The sequence below is a fragment of the Merops nubicus genome, unplaced genomic scaffold (assembly GCF_000691845.1).
Source record: "Merops nubicus isolate BGI_N331 unplaced genomic scaffold, ASM69184v1 scaffold38468, whole genome shotgun sequence".
Taxonomy (NCBI): domain Eukaryota; kingdom Metazoa; phylum Chordata; class Aves; order Coraciiformes; family Meropidae; genus Merops; species Merops nubicus.
Genome location: NW_008625752.1, coordinates 1 through 16,564, shown reverse-complemented (window position 1 = coordinate 16,564; position 16,564 = coordinate 1). Strand labels below are relative to the sequence as shown.

Below are 16,564 nucleotides of genomic sequence, written 5' to 3'. Positions count from 1 at the left end.
CGGGTAGCGCCCTGCCCGCCTCAGCCGAGCGCGGGGCCTTGTGGGCGCCTGCAGCATCCGCCGCCGTGAGGGCCGCGGGGATGCGGTTCGCGCCTTCCAGAGCGGGTGAGGGAGTCACTCCGGTGCTGTTCCCACGCTACGCCTCAGGAGATGCTGTAGTAGAAAACTCTAGTCGGGTTGTTGAGACCGAAGGGTAAGGAACACGATCGACCAGTTGCAGAGGAAAATCTGAGACTGCGTGCTCTGGCAGTGTGGGAATGCTCAGCCACTTCCCTAAAGAGAATGCTGTGGGTGGGATCTTTCGTGAGAGATTTCTGTGCTTGGTCCGTATATTAAAACATAATATAGCTGCAGCCATCGGCATAAATAGCTCTCCTTTGTTTCTTGGTAGCTGTGAGAAACTTTCCTCTGCTCTTAGCCTGCCTCTGAGAAATAGTTGGGTGACAGACAAGCCTTGTGAATTAAAACAGTGTTCTTCTGTGTTCTAGAAAGATCTAGTTTTGTTTGGCATTGAAAAATCTCTTGTGGTGAATGGTTAAACAAGGATCAAATGACATTACTCGGTGGGAAACACTCTTGGAAGGAAGAGTTGGTGTCAGAGCAATGTTGCATGATAATAGTCTTGCTGGTAACATTTTCAGTAGCTGACTACTTCTGAGGTCGTAGACCAGCTTATTGACTGAAATAGAGACATTGCAGGTACTGGGTTTTCTTTTTGGCATGAAATTTCACTTAAGAAGTGTTATCAAATATTTTTATTCCGTGTGAGTAATCAGGATGCCAGATTTTTGACAGCAAGCTCAGCTTCATGTGAAACATCACCAAACTGCTTCAGTGTTTAGCACCGTTAGTCTGCCCCTCCCATCAAAAAGTCTTCCTCAGAACTGACCTCTTCCTTATGGGGCTGGGGAGGGAGCAGTTTGCTTTGACTTCAGGATGGTAGGGACAGACTGAAGAATGATGTACATGGAAGTAATTTGGTGTGTTTTCACATGAGGCTGAACTCATAAAAATCTGCTTGGAAGACGTGAAGAATCAGACAGTGATAATTTAAGATCTGTAGAGTGAAACTGTGAGTTAAATAAGAATTGGCTATAGTATATTGGCCCTGTAAGTGAGAACAGGTATCTTTTTTAATTAGAGAACAAGCCAGGGGAGGGACTAGAAAAGGCACTTGAAGCATTCATCAGTTGAAGATACAGCAATGCTGACATTTTTATGTTGCTATAGTAAATTATATTATCTCTTGAGCTCATGCAAATTAGCATGATACTTGTTTTTGCAGATCTTTGTTTGTCGAGAGACTTTTGCATAGAGATTTTAGGTGAGAGATTTTTTTGAAATACTTTATTTTGAAGCTGTCAGCTCTTTACAGAACACTCGAGCATGAAAGGAAATGTTGAGGGGAAGGAAGCTTAAAAAGAAAAAAAAAAAAGACTTGAGTTGGTTTATTTAGCTTTGAAAAAAACTTGTTTCCTGTAAATAGTAAGATGCCTTTGAGCAGTGTGTTTGGTTTGGGTGGTTTCTGGTACAGATGTGAACTTTTTCAGGCATCAAAATAGTTTGTTGTATATCTAGTGTCTTATATACCCCATGTTCATGTTGCTTGAATTTGTTGTCCAATTATATTAGTAGGAACAAGGATTGCTGGAAATCCTGCCCCTTGTTACTACCAAAGAGTCAAATCCTTGTACTCTGTGAAGCAATTGATGCTGTTTCAAAAAACAGATATCCAATCAAAAAATGCTCCTTTTTAAATTTAGTGTGCAACTGGGGATATTATATTGTTTTGTGGTTGGTTTTTTGTTTGTTTTTTTTTCCCCTTATGGTTTTTGATAAGCTGAAAAACATTATTCTTTTTCTAGATTTGTTCTCAACCTTCCATAAAAATGTCCAAGGTAAGAGTAACGATCCTGTCTTCTAATATAACAGTCCTTTCTTTTTAAATATTAACTGCAAAGGCAGAATGTGTAACTTTCATTATGTTTGTTGGTGATGTGTCTGCTAAATTTATGGGTCAAAAAGGAGAGAATTCACATTTAGAAGACATAATATTGAAAGATTGAGTGATGCAAAACATACGTTAGTGTCCTACAGGCATAAACCTCTGCACTTCACTAATAATCTTGGAAGGATTTTATTTTGGTCATGGTGTTGCATACAAGCTCCCTGGTGCATTTTCATTGAAATTTCCATTCTGGTACTGTGTTTTCAGTGGATTCATTTAAGAAAAGGATGTTCTCAGTTTTAATTTCTGCATTTATTAATACAGTCAGCAGAACTAGTAAAATCCTTCATAAACAATGCAGGAACAAAATATTACTGACATACTGGGATCTATCTAATTATCAGTCCCCTGCATTTGGTATGATGGATAAAACATCCATGTTAATGAACTGGAGTGAAATGAATTATAAAGGGTGCCTGAGGAATGTGTTTGAAGAAGGAAACTAATAAATCTAAAAATCTCTTTGCAGTATTTTTAGTAGTGAGCATTTGAAACACAATTGTGTAAATCCCCCCAGCTCTAAAAGATATCTCTAAAGGGGACTTCCAGCAGATGGCTGTTGCTGCATCAGTGGTTCAGGGTTTCCATCTGCATGTGCTAAACAAGAGATTGGAAATGGTCACCTCTTGATTTAGATCCATAAACACTGGTCACAAGCTTATTTATTTTAAAAGTGTATGAAGACACTGTTTAGTGTCTTAAACTGATGAGTGAGTGCACTTCATACTTCATTAAATAAACATCTAGAGCTTTGTTTCATTTTTGCTTAAGGTGATCTTGGCTAAAGAACCAAATAAGTTAAGCTTTTCTTTTTTAAACTCTAAGTGAATGCAGTTGTTCTTTATTTCATTATGAAACTGTTGAGCAGTAGCAATGCCTGTGCAGTTTTCTCTCTCTATGTCATGTAGCTTCAAATAGTTTGAAATAATTAAAGAAAGCAGTTATACAAACAAGTATGTCTTGAGTTGTTGCTTATTATCTTCTTTTTTTTTTTTAGCAACAGCCTGCTCAGTTTACCAATCCAGAAACCCCTGGCTATGTTGGATTTGCAAACCTTCCCAACCAGGTTCACCGAAAATCAGTGAAAAAGGGGTTTGAATTTACTCTGATGGTGGTTGGTAAGGAAACATCTCGCAGTCTCTTTCAAATTAGTACAACAGAACCTGAACTCTGGTCTTTCCACCCCTCCTGAATACTCTTTTAAGAGAAGAATGAGAATTGGATTAGTAGGTTTTGATGTGTGCTGTTACTTTTAAAATTTGTCTGAATTTTCTGATAGCAGTTATAATTTAAAGTTTAATTCTGTTTGATATTTAATTGAGAATCTGGTGTCTGGAATGGAATGAAAAATCTAGTGTGTCTGCAGAAATACCTTGATCCTCTGAGAAGCTGGTGTTATTTTGGCAAATTATGTAGGCTCCCAAATCATGCATGTGTGTCTTCTCTATCTCTCCTGGTCATCCTGCTTGGGAGCTGTAAATTCTGAGTTTTGGTGTTTGAACTCTGCAATTCTCACTTTTAAAATACCCTTTTACAAAAAGTAGGGAAAAAACCCCACGCCAACAAAACAAAACCCAACCCAACAACCCACTATTAGGTTCTTATTACCTGGCGCCATGAGGAATAAATTTAATTTGGGTGTTAAATTTGTTCAAGTGAGATCACAGCAGAAATGAGCAGGAGAGGTGAGATGGTGCATAGCAGGAGACATTTTAAGTTATTAATGGTTTTACATTCCAGCAGTTAGAGAGTCTGTCCTGAAACCTCTCATTAGTTTTGCCAAATGACAGCCCTAGTACTGCTTTTATCCTGTTTGTCTTTTGTAATTCGGTGTTTGACAGAGCTGGCCCTTGTTTTTGTCTGCCTAGAATTTTATCAGTTTTTTTCTGTATCTTTCATTGGATTTGCTTAGGATTATATCATAATGGGTATCTTATAAAATCTTAGGGTAAAGCCAAACTACAAGCTGATGTTTTACATTATGATATCTACTGTAACTCCTTAGAATTTACTCTTCAGCAATCCTAAAATTCTGGTTGTCTCTGAGAAACAAAAGATGTGCTTTTTCTGCTGCAGCTAAACTTCCTTTTCAGGTCTCTTTTGAAATTAGTTGCAAATAGCTTTCTGCTGGAACTATTTCACATAGCACTGTGTAAAATTATATAGACCAAACAGTTGTTTCTAGCCTCTTGTAGAATAGAAAACAGGAGAGGAAGATGATGTGGTGTCAGAGTAACAGAAAGGCAATTAACCCCACCCATGTCTCAGAGCAAAATTCCACTTTATGGTTGTTGCCTGACAGTATTCTGGGGGAAAAATGAAAACTACAGGAAGAGAACTCAAAGAAAAGTAATTTCATTGAAAATTTGGGGTACTATTTTAAGATAAGCTAGCAGAGGGAGGCAGTTGATACAGGAAAACAAACTGTGCTTTAAACTGTTATTTCCACCATTTGGAATGTCAATTCTTTCTCTTGAAATACGCATGGGATTTAAGGATTTTCTCTTGTGGGCTGTATCACAATGCCTGTATTGAACTATTGTTCTATGCTAAGCTGCCATGGTTCTTAATTTATGTGCAGGGGAATGTTTCTTTAAAAGCTCTCTGCATTGACAGTCCTAATCAATCATTTTTTTTTCTTCTGTTGTTGTGGTTTGTGAAAATACAAGCTGAGGTTTATAATAATTTGGCTGCTTGGCTGTGCTGTTTCCAGAGTATTCCTGACCACTTGTATTTATTAACAATTTCGTGTTCATTTGCTTTATTAAAGTATGACTCCATCTAAATGCTCTTTCACTTGAGAGTCACTGAACTCTAATTACTGTGGCCATTAGTTAGGATAACTACTCTTTTCATTAACCCTAGACAGCGACTATGACAGCTGATTTGTTTTGCATGTAGTATTTACTCAGACTGGAAGTATGGAATGTGCCACTGGTTGGAGTCATACTTTTTGTTTTGCTGAAATGATAACTGTTTAATTACTCTGGTTGCATGTCTCTTTCACTGATAGAGGCTACACTGATAAAATGCAGCCTTGAGAGATGCATTCTGTAAGGCATTAAATACTGTGCAGCTCCTAGTAAGATCTTCAGTCAAAAAATAAGGTACAGGAACAAAAAGAGATGGACTTCATTAGACTCATACTATGGAATAATCTGTGTATATAATAGAGGGATAGTCATACTTTTTGTTTTGCTGAAATGATAACTGTTTAATTACTCTGGTTGCATGTCTCTTTCACTGATAGAGGCTACACTGATAAAATGCAGCCTTGAGAGATGCATTCTGTAAGGCATTAAATACTGTTCAGCTCCTAGTCAGATCTTCAGTCAAAAAAATAAGGTACAGGAACAAAAAGAGATGGACTTCATTAGACTCATACTATGGAATAGCCTGTGTTAGAGGGATCATGTGGCCCATCATTTTTACCATCTAATTTTTTTATTTCATTCTATCAACACCTGAAATAAAACCAAAACTCCAGAAAAGAATTTATTCAGTGGATTCAAGTACTGAGCTCTTGGAGTTACTGATCTTTTTTATGCTATGAACATTTATTCTGATTAAGGTCTTTAGCTAATGAGTTGGCTTCTGAACTTTCCTCATGGTTCAGTCAGTACCCTTAAAACAAAAATGTATTTATGATGCACTGTAGGAATCCTCAGTTTCATCAGTGAAAAAAAAATGGCTCTGTGTGTGTGCTGGGTGGCCACGTCATATTCATCTTCCCTTGGGTTCCTGTTTGCCACACTAGCATGCAAAGCAGAAAGAAATCAAGTTTATTTCAAGTTATTATTGTTTAAGTTGATGGTGTAGACAATATCTATTGTCTATTATTAAAATATTAAGAAGCTATGTGAATAATATATTGAATTTATCTTTATATTGAATCACAGGTGAATCTGGATTGGGAAAATCTACACTGATAAACAGCCTCTTCTTGACAGATCTCTACCCAGAAAGGATAATCCCAGGAGCTGCTGGTAAACCCATCTTTGTTCTAGTCTCTCTGTTCTCAATAATTTTTGGAGCTGAATACTTTTATCTTTGCATTTCAGTCATAACTAGTAATGACTTCTAGCTGTAATAATTTCCAGTATGTTTCCTGATACTTGAACTGTTTGGTAGAATCGGTTCCCTCTGTGTCCAGGATGTCTGTAGGGTCTTTGTTCTTTAGTCCTCGAGTATATTCATATTGGCCCCTGGAAAGTTGCTTAAAAAAAAAGCCATCATGTCACAGTAAGATGTACAATCAACTAAAACAATCAGAAACTTTCCTTAATTTTTATTCTTTTCCAGTTCTAGACCTATGCATTGTTTATGCCTGCTTGGCCTTGCAACTTGGTTTCTTTGCTTTGGGTTGATATTAGTGAATGTGAACTTTACCTTTTCTTCTTCAGTCCCTTGTCCCCTTTTATTCTGTTAATGAAGGCATACAATAATCCAGTGAAATATAATATTGTAACAAAATAGAGGGAGATGCTATTTTTTCCCATCTTTACTACTTGTATAGCATCCTTTAATAATTTATCATGTTAGCTGACAATTACTTATAATTTTCACCCTTAGGGGAAAAAAATCCATTATATATAATTTAGTAGTGTTCTCAAGATTGCTGATTACCTACATTTTTTATCAGTCTTTTTTTTACCATGATTTCTACATTGTGCTTAAGAACAGTATGAAATCTTTTAGAGTTTTCTAAGAAAATCTGAAAAACTTAAGTACTGAGCCTTGCTGCTGTTAGTCCCTAGAAGGTAATCTGTGGAATAATATTTATGCAGTTGCATTGCCAACTGATCTTCTGAGCTTATCTCAAAATTCCATTCTGAAAGAGGCAGTTTCTTGCCTGAATTTCAGAGAAGATAGAGCGCACCGTGCAGATCGAAGCCTCCACGGTTGAAATTGAGGAGAGGGGCGTGAAGCTGCGTCTGACGGTTGTAGATACCCCAGGGTATGGGGATGCCATCAATTGCCTGGACTGGTATGTACACAGAGTGTGTGTTGATCTCTGTATGGAGACTGGCATCTGTTTCATACTCCTTTGGGGAGTGTGGTGGGTGGTAACTGAAGTGAGGCTGTATTCATGGCTGGCTTTCTAACCTAAACAATTCTATGATTCTGTGGTAATAATGATATGGAGTTCAAAGCAGGATGGCCCAAGTGGCAACCCTAGCTCTTTTCAACACTTCCATTCCCAGTGATACTCCTAAGTCATTATCCTCCTTTTTTTTTTTTGTTGCTGTGTTATGCAAAATGCTGAATTTGAGAGATGATTTTTGGAGAGATGGGCATGCTTTCTAAATTTGGGGATGCTTAATTTAAGAGTTCATTCAGGTACATGTAAAGAGGCATCAGTAACTTCCACATAACTTGAAATAAATTGTGACAGGGCTATTTTTTAACTTTGTTAACTTTTATAAGTTTGGAAGTGTTTTAAGTGAGCTGTGACCTTGACTTTTATAGTTGGAAAGCAAGGGAACCACTTGGACACAAGAAATTCAACAATACTCTGAGAAACTAATTAGTTTAGTCTTATATGCAAGTAAAATATCAACTTTAGATCTTGTCCACGTTCATCTGAACATTCTGAGATTCTGTGCTTCATTTTTAAGTGCACTTTCATAATTTTTTAGTTTGGTGGAGTTTTTTTGATAAATTTGTATTATAATAAGTACTAATAATGTTGAAATGTATGGAAGACAGGGAGGTGATTAGACTCAACCCGTGTGGCTTCTCCGAGGGCAAATTGTGCCTTCTATGGTAGAGTGGCTAAAGGAAGAGCCACTGATGTCATCTCCCTGGACTTCTGTAAGGCTTTTCATATGGTCCCCCATCACATTCTTTCCTCTAAATTGGAGAGATAAGGGTTTGGTGGATGAACTGTTAGATGGATAAGGAATTGACAGGATGGCTACATCTGAAGAGTTATGGTCAGTGGCTCAAAGTCTGAGTGGAAACCAGGTAAGAGTGGTGACACCCAGGGGTCTGTAGCAGGACCAATGCTATTCAATAACCTCATCAGTGACACAGTGGAATGGAGTCCACCCTCTGCCAGTTTGGTGGTGACACCAAGCTGTGTGGTGCAGTTGGCACGCCGTAGGGAAGGGGTGCCCTCCAGAGGGACCTTGATGGGCTGGAGGACCAGGCCTGTGCAAGCCTTGTGAAGTTCAACAAGGCCCGGTGCAAGGTTCTGAGCATGGGTGGGGAGATCCTCAGTGTCAGTACAGTCTGAGAGGAGTCCTGCAGAGAAGAATTTGGGGATGCTGGTGGACAAAAAGTTGGATGTGAGCCAGCAATGTGTGCTTACATCCTGGGCCGCGTCGAAAGAAGCGTGGCCAGCAGCTGGGAGAGGTGATTCTCCCTCTCTGCACTGGCCTTGGGACACCTGCAGTGGCTCTGGGGTCCCCAGCATGAGACAGACACAGACCCATTTGAGTGGGCCCAGAGGAGGGCCACAAAGGGCATCCAAGAGCTGGAACAGCAGTCAGGAAAGACTTGGGGGAGGGGAGGGTGTCCTAGAGGGGGTGAGCTAGACACTCTTTAAAGGTCCCTTCCAACCCAAACCATTCTGTGATTTTAAATCTATTTGGAACAAGAAGCTTAGATTATCTTGAGCATGTGTAATTAATACTAGTCAAAAGAGCAATACTAACCCAAGAGAAATTTGCTGTGGAAGTGAAGGTGCGTGTTATATGTACATGTATTTTATCAAAATATAAATATGCAGAGTAGTTTGTTATTCTGGAATTCAAGTAAAATGTCAAGATTTGTGCTTGTCTGCTCTTGCAGTACCAGTAAATTAACTTCTGTCCATCAGCAGGGTGTCTTAGTGGTTTAATATTACCTTAGAAACATCCCTGAACTAATTGACTGTTTGTCCATGAGCCTGATTTCCTGACTCCATGTTTGCTTTCCAGTTTTAAGACCATAATCTCTTACATTGATGAGCAGTTTGAGCGATACCTGCACGATGAGAGTGGCTTGAACAGAAGGCACATCATCGATAACCGGGTTCATTGCTGCTTCTATTTTATTTCACCATTTGGTCATGGGTAGGTGTTTTCCTGTCATTTTCTTTTTTAAATGATTTTATTTTGGGGCGTTGGTTTGTGCCTGTTGACTTAAATTTTCAGGATCAGATTGCCATTACTTAAGGAAGTGCTAGAACAGCTGGAATTAATGGGGTGTGTTCTTCGCACATCATCGATAACCGGGTTCATTGCTGCTTCTATTTTATTTCACCATTTGGTCATGGGTAGGTGTTTTCCTGTCATTTTCTTTTTTAAATGATTTTATTTTGGGGCGTTGGTTTGTGCCTGTTGACTTAAATTTTCAGGATCAGATTGCCATTACTTAAGGAAGCAGCTGGAATTGATGGGGCGTGTTCTTCCTCTCTGTGTAAGGAGAGATCTGTACTGCTGTGAAAATAAATTATAATTTAGATTAAAAATAAATTCAACTTCTTCCATATTTTAATCTTAGCCTTAAGCCTTTGGATGTTGAGTTTATGAAGGCCATACACAACAAAGTAAATATTGTACCAGTGATTGCAAAAGCTGACACCCTTTCTCTGAAAGAGCGAGAAAGACTAAAGAAAAGGGTAAGTGCTCTTCTAGTTTGCCAAAAAACTTGTACTTTGGTTATAGCAGCACAGTCACTGATGACCATGCTTCCTCAGTCAAGCTCACGTTGTCCTAGCTAAGAAAAATACAATCTCATGCACAGTATAACATTATTTAATAAGTAGTTAATAAGCTTTGTAGATCTTGATGCTGTATTTGCTGGCAGGAGGGGTGGAGTAGGCTGGGGGCATACAGCAAACCATCATGAATTAATAACAGCTATGAAATTTAGAAATAAGTGTTAGAATTAACTTGCCAGAAGGCACACTTGATCCAGTCTTAGCTGTTAGTTTTAAAACTGATTTTTTTTTTTCAGTTTTTCTGGTAATCCTTATGGTTGTCTTGCAATAAAAATAGAGAAATATACTTTAATTAGATACATATGTTGTGCTAGAATTCTGCAGAAATGAAGGTGGTTTTGTCTTTTTTAAGAGCAAAATTCAGATTAATGGCAAAAGGATTCCAGCTGCAGATGCCATTTTTGGCAATAATGAAGACAGAAAAAAGTATTTGTGGTGTCTCTAGCTCAGTTAGGTATTTAAACACTCCCACCTCTACCCCCTAAATAGTAATTCAGAGGCAAGAGCAAGTAGCTTTAGTCTGTTCAAAGCAATTAGGACTTCTGAGTCAATGCTTTGTAATTAAAAACAGTTACAAAGGTTTAAAAAAAGCTCATTTTCTTATATGTAATCCACAATGGACAGTGTTTATTTGAACACTGTTGTTTGTCTGAAAGTCTATGGCAAGTAGTTGTTGAATATCGTAAAGAAATATGGTGTTTAAAAACAAATGCTACCAAATAATTAGGATCAGTAGGACAGGCCCAGATTTCTCAGGAGACTGTGTATAACTGATTATGTAATTTTACCTTAAGATTTAAAAATTCTGACTTTATTACATTATCTCAATTCCTTCTCTTATAAATATTAGATTCTGGATGAAATAGAAGAGCATGGCATCAAGATTTATCACCTGCCTGATGCTGAATCAGATGAGGATGAAGACTTTAAAGAGCAGACCAGACTCTTGAAGGTATGACTGACTTCATTGCTTACATGTGAATACTTATCTGTTGGGACTGGTTCAGATGGTTTTAGAATAAGATACATACTGTGACCTGCAATGAGACCTTGAGGGCATCACTGTTTGTGTGCCTAGGATTGTGTCCTGGTTCAGCTAGAACAGGGTTAATTTTCACCAGAAGCTGGGAGGGCCACAGCCAAGGAGAGAGAACAAAACCTCCTCCACAGGCCAGAGGCACATTTGGGAGAGGGTCCTGGGTCATGAGGCTGTTGCTGTTCAGAGCTCATGTGGTGTGTTTCTGCATCACTTGCTTTATATATTGTTTCATTACTGTTGTTATCACTGTTGTTTGGGGCTTTGTATCTTTCTCCCTTTTGACTTTTCCTGTTGGGGGGGAGTGGAGGTGAAGGAGTGGCCACGTGGTGCTCAGCTTCTCTATCTGGAAGATGATGGTAACAAACCCTTTTTTCTGTACACCTTCAAATTAAAAGGATTGTGAATTTATTACTATAATATGCGATGCTGAGCAGGGCAAGAGTAGTTCTGCTTCATTATCAGTAATTTTTGCATTTTTGGCTTTCAGGCCAGCATTCCATTTTGTGTAGTGGGATCAAATCAACTCATTGAAGCCAAAGGTAAAAAAGTTAGAGGTCGACTCTACCCATGGGGTGTAGTTGAAGTGGAGAATCCAGAACATAATGACTTCCTGAAGTTAAGGACCATGTTAATGTAAGTTAGAAAATTCCCATTTGAAGGTAGTTTAAATAAACAATCACCAGGTAGATACTCAAAACACTGTATCGGGCTTTGGAGTGGTTGTGGAATCCTTGGAGACATTCAGAATTTGTCTGGAGAAGGCCATGAGCAGCCTTGACCTAGCTGGCCTGGGCAGGGATTGGACCACATAGGCTCTATAGGTTCTTTCCAATGTGAATTACTTAGTGATTCTGTGAAAATAATCTTTTGTCTAATTCTTTTGTTAAACACAGCGCTGCATTGCCATTCAGATTCCCAGGAATATAAACCAGGTTTCTTCACACTTTATGCCTGTTTCAATACATCTGTATGTAGATATGTATTTGCAAAGAAGTAGACATCAGAAGTCCACTGGCTGATTGTTTTCAGGCTTGGCTACTTTGCTTCCCAAGCCTAGCAGTGCTCCATCAGATGTCTCACCCAGGACAGCTTTTATGTCAAGGCTGCCTCAGGGTCTGAGGTGGTCTCTCTGTGTCTGTTATTGGACTGATGTAACTTTGAAATTAGCTTTTAAATTAGCATGCTAAATGGGTTCCCATGCTGAACACATTGACCCAATGCTGACTGTGAGAATTGGTTAAACAAGCTGATGTGACACAGGTACATTTTTATCTTTCATTTTTCTTCCTCCAGCACCCATATGCAGGATCTTCAGGAGGTGACCCAGGATCTTCACTATGAGAACTTCCGCTCTGAGAGGCTCAAACGAGGTGGCAGGTTGTTATCATAGGGTTACATGCTTGCTCTTCCTCTTCCAAATTTATTTTTTTTGTGTCTCTCCTACCATTTCATTGCTAGGATTTGGTAGATTGTGGATAACTCTAGCTCCAGCCAGCACCAAGTTCAGGCAAACTGCTTGGACTGAGTGTAAGAAGTAGTATTACATGAATCTGAAGAGATGGTTGGGGCATTGAAAGGGTATAGTGAGATCTCTGCTTTGTTTTAAGGCTTGAACACAGGTGGATTGGGATGTTTGAGGTAAGAGAGTAGAGCAGATATCTATACTAAATGTTGTCTTAAAAAATCTGCAAGTTAGATCACTGCTGATATGTTAAAAGGATTTTTTTTTCTCAGAATTAACTAATGGAGTATTTGGACTGCATCTTTAAAAAGAGAAACTCAAGTCCTTGTGCAGTGCTTTACTACACATGATCTCCATGTATAACTTTCTTTGCATAGCAGTCACAGGATAATGGCTTCCCACACTCATTTGGAGCTGTGGGGGGTAGGACACAGCTTTGCTGATAAGAGACACAGGCAGAACACCTTATTTTTAACTGAGATAGCAGTGTGTGTAAAGTTGAGTTGGTAAAAACTGGGTGTCCCTGGTTTGGATTTTTCAGTTGCTTGTCTTATTTCAACCACTAGAGGGTTTCATAATTGCACATTTCATTAGGTTTGATCTATTTTGCAAAGATTTTTCAGTCAAGTTGTTGACATAGGTTTTATCATATGCCTAGTCAGTTTTCAGGAAAAGGAGTTTGTCTTGGCCTGCAAGTCTAGTTTTACCTTCAGGCAAGATGACATGCTTTTATCCCCTGACTTTAAATCCTCTCTTCTGAAGTTCAAGCTAAAAAAAAAATATACATAAATTGCCAAGTTCTGGTACCTGTTATCCAACAGGTATGTACAAAGGTCTTAGAATTAATGTAGCCTAAGGTGATTCAGAGTTAAAATAATGTTTACTAATTTTAGAGGAATTAAAGTTGCCTCTGCCAAGGACCTGTGACCCTAAGTTGTCATTAAGTTGGGGTATTTTTCTTTGTGAAACTAACCCCTGGCTTTGTATCCACTCTCATCAAGCAGCCCATATGTCTTTGTTCTCACATTTCTGAGGTGATGCTAGAACATAGTTACATTTACTATAAGTGAGAGTAGCTTGCATGTGAATTCATTTCAAACTTGCATTTACCCCACCAGCAGTGCTTGGCAACTAGCACTTGTTGACTGTATTCACTAATTTCTTAGAGGCTTTTGGGCACAGAGAATATTTTCACAGTCTTTTTCTCTGTTAACCTTTTAACAAGCATCAGTTTGCTTACTTTGTAAGCAAATGGCAATTGTGTGAATAGATCTATTAGCAGATCTTCCCCATTGCAACATGGGGCAGGAGAAATCTATTAGCAAAGTGGTAGGTGATCTTGTAATTATAGTACATTACATGACAATAATCTTACATTTGGCTTCTCAGTGTAAAACTGGAACACCCTAATTAGGCAAGGGTTTGCTGACATACTGATGGAAAGCATTTGTTTAGTTTTGACAGGAATAATCAATGTTTGTACTACACTTCAACGTGTTATATAAAAGAAATCTTCTAGAATTGAGAAAAGAAAGGTGACTATACTAGAAAAAGAATCAAACTTCAAAGTCTTAAGTGGAGCAGAGGGTAAGAAGTTCCTCTAACTGGAAGGATTCCAGATATGTACAGTGGTTGTGTTACCTCTGTAATTTTGGTTTAGATCTTTGGTCTAATGTCTCATAATGAACATGACTCATGAAGTTAGAGATGGGATAGAACTGCATCAAAGTTCTGCCAGGTTTCTGGATATAGAATTTCTTAGAGCACTCACTATTTTACACATTGCTTCCATATTTCTGTTAATATCTTGTCCAGCATTACCTTGAACTTATATTTTGGTTTAGTTGTATTGATGTATTGCACAGATGAAAGAGAAGAATTGAGCATGTGTTTGCAATAGTTCTGGATTTGCTATATCTGGGTGGTACTCAAACTGCAACCAGTTAAGATAATGTTATGTTCAGGTAAACTGCTGAATACTGTTCAGAAATAGTTTTTATTGATGCTTACATGTAAAGATCTGTCATGTTTTAAAGTTATGGCCACAACAGGTTTTGAAGTTTAAGCTTGTTCTGGGCATAAATTTATGCAAGAATAAGTGTAAAATCAATGCCTTAAAAATAATTTTAAAACATGAATTGCAGTCATGTGGGAAGCATTGCAATTAATATTGTTTGTATTGGGAAACTGCTGTGTTCTAAGAGCTTTGGTTTTGTCAACAAAGTATTCTGTGGAAGTTCAAAATCTGGAATGCATGTGTCTTACTGAACAATATTCATCTTAATTTAGGAAAGTAGAAGAAGAAGAAGTAAATAAAGACCAGATTCTGCTTGAAAAAGAAGCTGAAGTAAGATGACAGAACTCTACTCTTGCAATGGGGAAATGTTTATTCTTGTATTATTACTTTAGGTCACATGATTTATATGATCTTGGTAAACTGTAAAGGGAAAAAAAACCCAGAATTTGCTAATATAAATTTATTCAAGATGCAGCAACAAATCAGGATGCAAAGAGGTGTAGAGGAGTCTCAGGATACTGATTTATTGGACTCTGGTGAAGTACCTGTTTTCATTAATCAGCAATGCAGATAATGCATGTTGTTGTTGAGGTGGGGAGAGCCATCCTCACAGGAGTAAAGATTCTGAAGTTAGTGATTGCAAATGAGGGAAAAGTCAGTTCAGCTCTGCAGCAAAGGAGGAAACAATGGTAGGAATTGTCAGGAATAAAGAATGAAACAGAAATTCCCGTTCTGCTGAATGCAAAATGCTTAGCTCTAACAGTGTTCATTGTCCTCCTAACACCCCCACTCCTCCACCCCCCCAAAAAAACATAGGCAAGACTAGTAAAAGTCCTGTCAATAGCAAAAATTGGGCAGAAGGACTGGAGATCTGGAGCAGGTCCTGTAGAAGGGCAGATGAGGTTAATGTTCTCGTTGGGAAGTAGGTGACAGAGGGGAAGGATATAGTAAGTGGCTTGACATAACCATAGATGGCAAGATGAATGGGAATCTACTGCTTCAGAATCAACAGATTCAGAGTTTGAGAGCATATGTTGGGAAATATTGGGGGTGTGCACTTGGCTGTTAGGCTCTTCCATGCATTTGCTTATAGCCAATATTTGAGAAAAGACTGAGTTATGGAGATGTTTTGGTCTGCCCTAGAACAAGCAGATGCAGTCTTCTACTAGTGGTCTTAGTGGCTACCCAAGTCCCAAAAGATAACTAGAATAAAAATTTAAAGGGTCATTGTTTCAATTAATATGAAAAAAAAAAGTAAACATTTCACAGGTTTAACTATTCATTGTTAAGCTTAACAGTTTAGTTTGAGTTTATAGTGTAGGTGCACAAAGGCAAAGACACCCAAAAATATTTCAGTAGTGAAGTTGGCTTCCCACCTCCCAAGAGTTGAGTACACCAAATGAATTTAAGTATTGCACGTGCAACATCATAGAATCATGGAATACTAGGTTGGAAGGGATCTCATGGATCATCTATTCCAGCCTTTTTTGGCAAAAGCATGGTCTAGACAAGATGGCCTATCACCCTGTCCTGCTGCATCTTACAAGTGTCCAGTGTTGTGGAACCCACCACTTCCCCAAGGACATTATTCCTCTTGTGAAACATGGCTGAATGAAGCTTAGTAGCTGAGTTTCATGGTTTCCCTGTGTTTAAATGTTACAGTGCTCTAAAACTGAGCTCCAACCATTTTTCATTCTGCTTGTGTGTCTCGGCTGGTTTGCCTGTAATACTTGCTTCCACCTAGTTATCACCAGTTGGGAAGTAATCCTGACAGGTTTTTTTAGTGACAGATACAGGTGTAGTTTGGAGAGACATAAGCTGCTTTTCTTCTGGGGATAAGCTTTAGTTCAACACTTCACTGCCATCTTTTTTTTATGCATTTAACTTCAGAGGAAGCAGAGATTTCCATTTAGGGATAATTAAAAATCTCATTATAAATTACCATGATAAAGCTTGCTCATTTCAGTCAGTAAATTTCCAGCCTCTTAAGAGCTGAGGAAGAGCAGTGGAAAATGATGTCATAACCTGAGACTGTGACCTATAGGATAAAGATAATGCAGCTATGCTTTCCTTCTTTAATTAAGTGTAGTGGCAGCAAAAATCAGATTCTAAGGTGAGATTAAGCTACAGGATTCCTCTCTGCTACACTTCCAGCTTCGTCGCATGCAGGAGATGATTGCAAGAATGCAGGCACAGATGCAGATGCAGATGCAAAGTGGAGAAGGAGATAGCAGTGCAGTTCATGAACACCATGTGTAAAGTCTTTGGTAAGATGTTCAAATAGCCACTTAAAGTTGTTTTGTTTTGTTTTTTTAACTACTTATTATTGT

At 38.5% G+C, this 16,564-nt stretch overlaps 1 protein-coding gene across 1 annotated transcript; it reads left to right on the top strand.

Moving 5' to 3' along the window:
* The first annotated feature begins 1,867 nt into the window (after positions 1 to 1,867).
* On the top strand, positions 1,868 to 16,507 carry SEPT2 (septin 2). The gene is made up of 11 exons (XM_008945793.1): positions 1,868 to 1,898; positions 3,006 to 3,126; positions 5,908 to 5,994; positions 6,872 to 6,995; positions 8,932 to 9,066; positions 9,497 to 9,614; positions 10,567 to 10,668; positions 11,243 to 11,388; positions 12,049 to 12,132; positions 14,507 to 14,564; positions 16,389 to 16,507. The coding sequence occupies exons 1-11, from the start codon at positions 1,890 to 1,892 to the stop codon at positions 16,491 to 16,493; spliced, it is 1,089 nt and encodes a 362-aa protein (XP_008944041.1). The 5' UTR covers positions 1,868 to 1,889; the 3' UTR covers positions 16,494 to 16,507.
* The last annotated feature ends 57 nt before the right edge of the window (positions 16,508 to 16,564 follow it).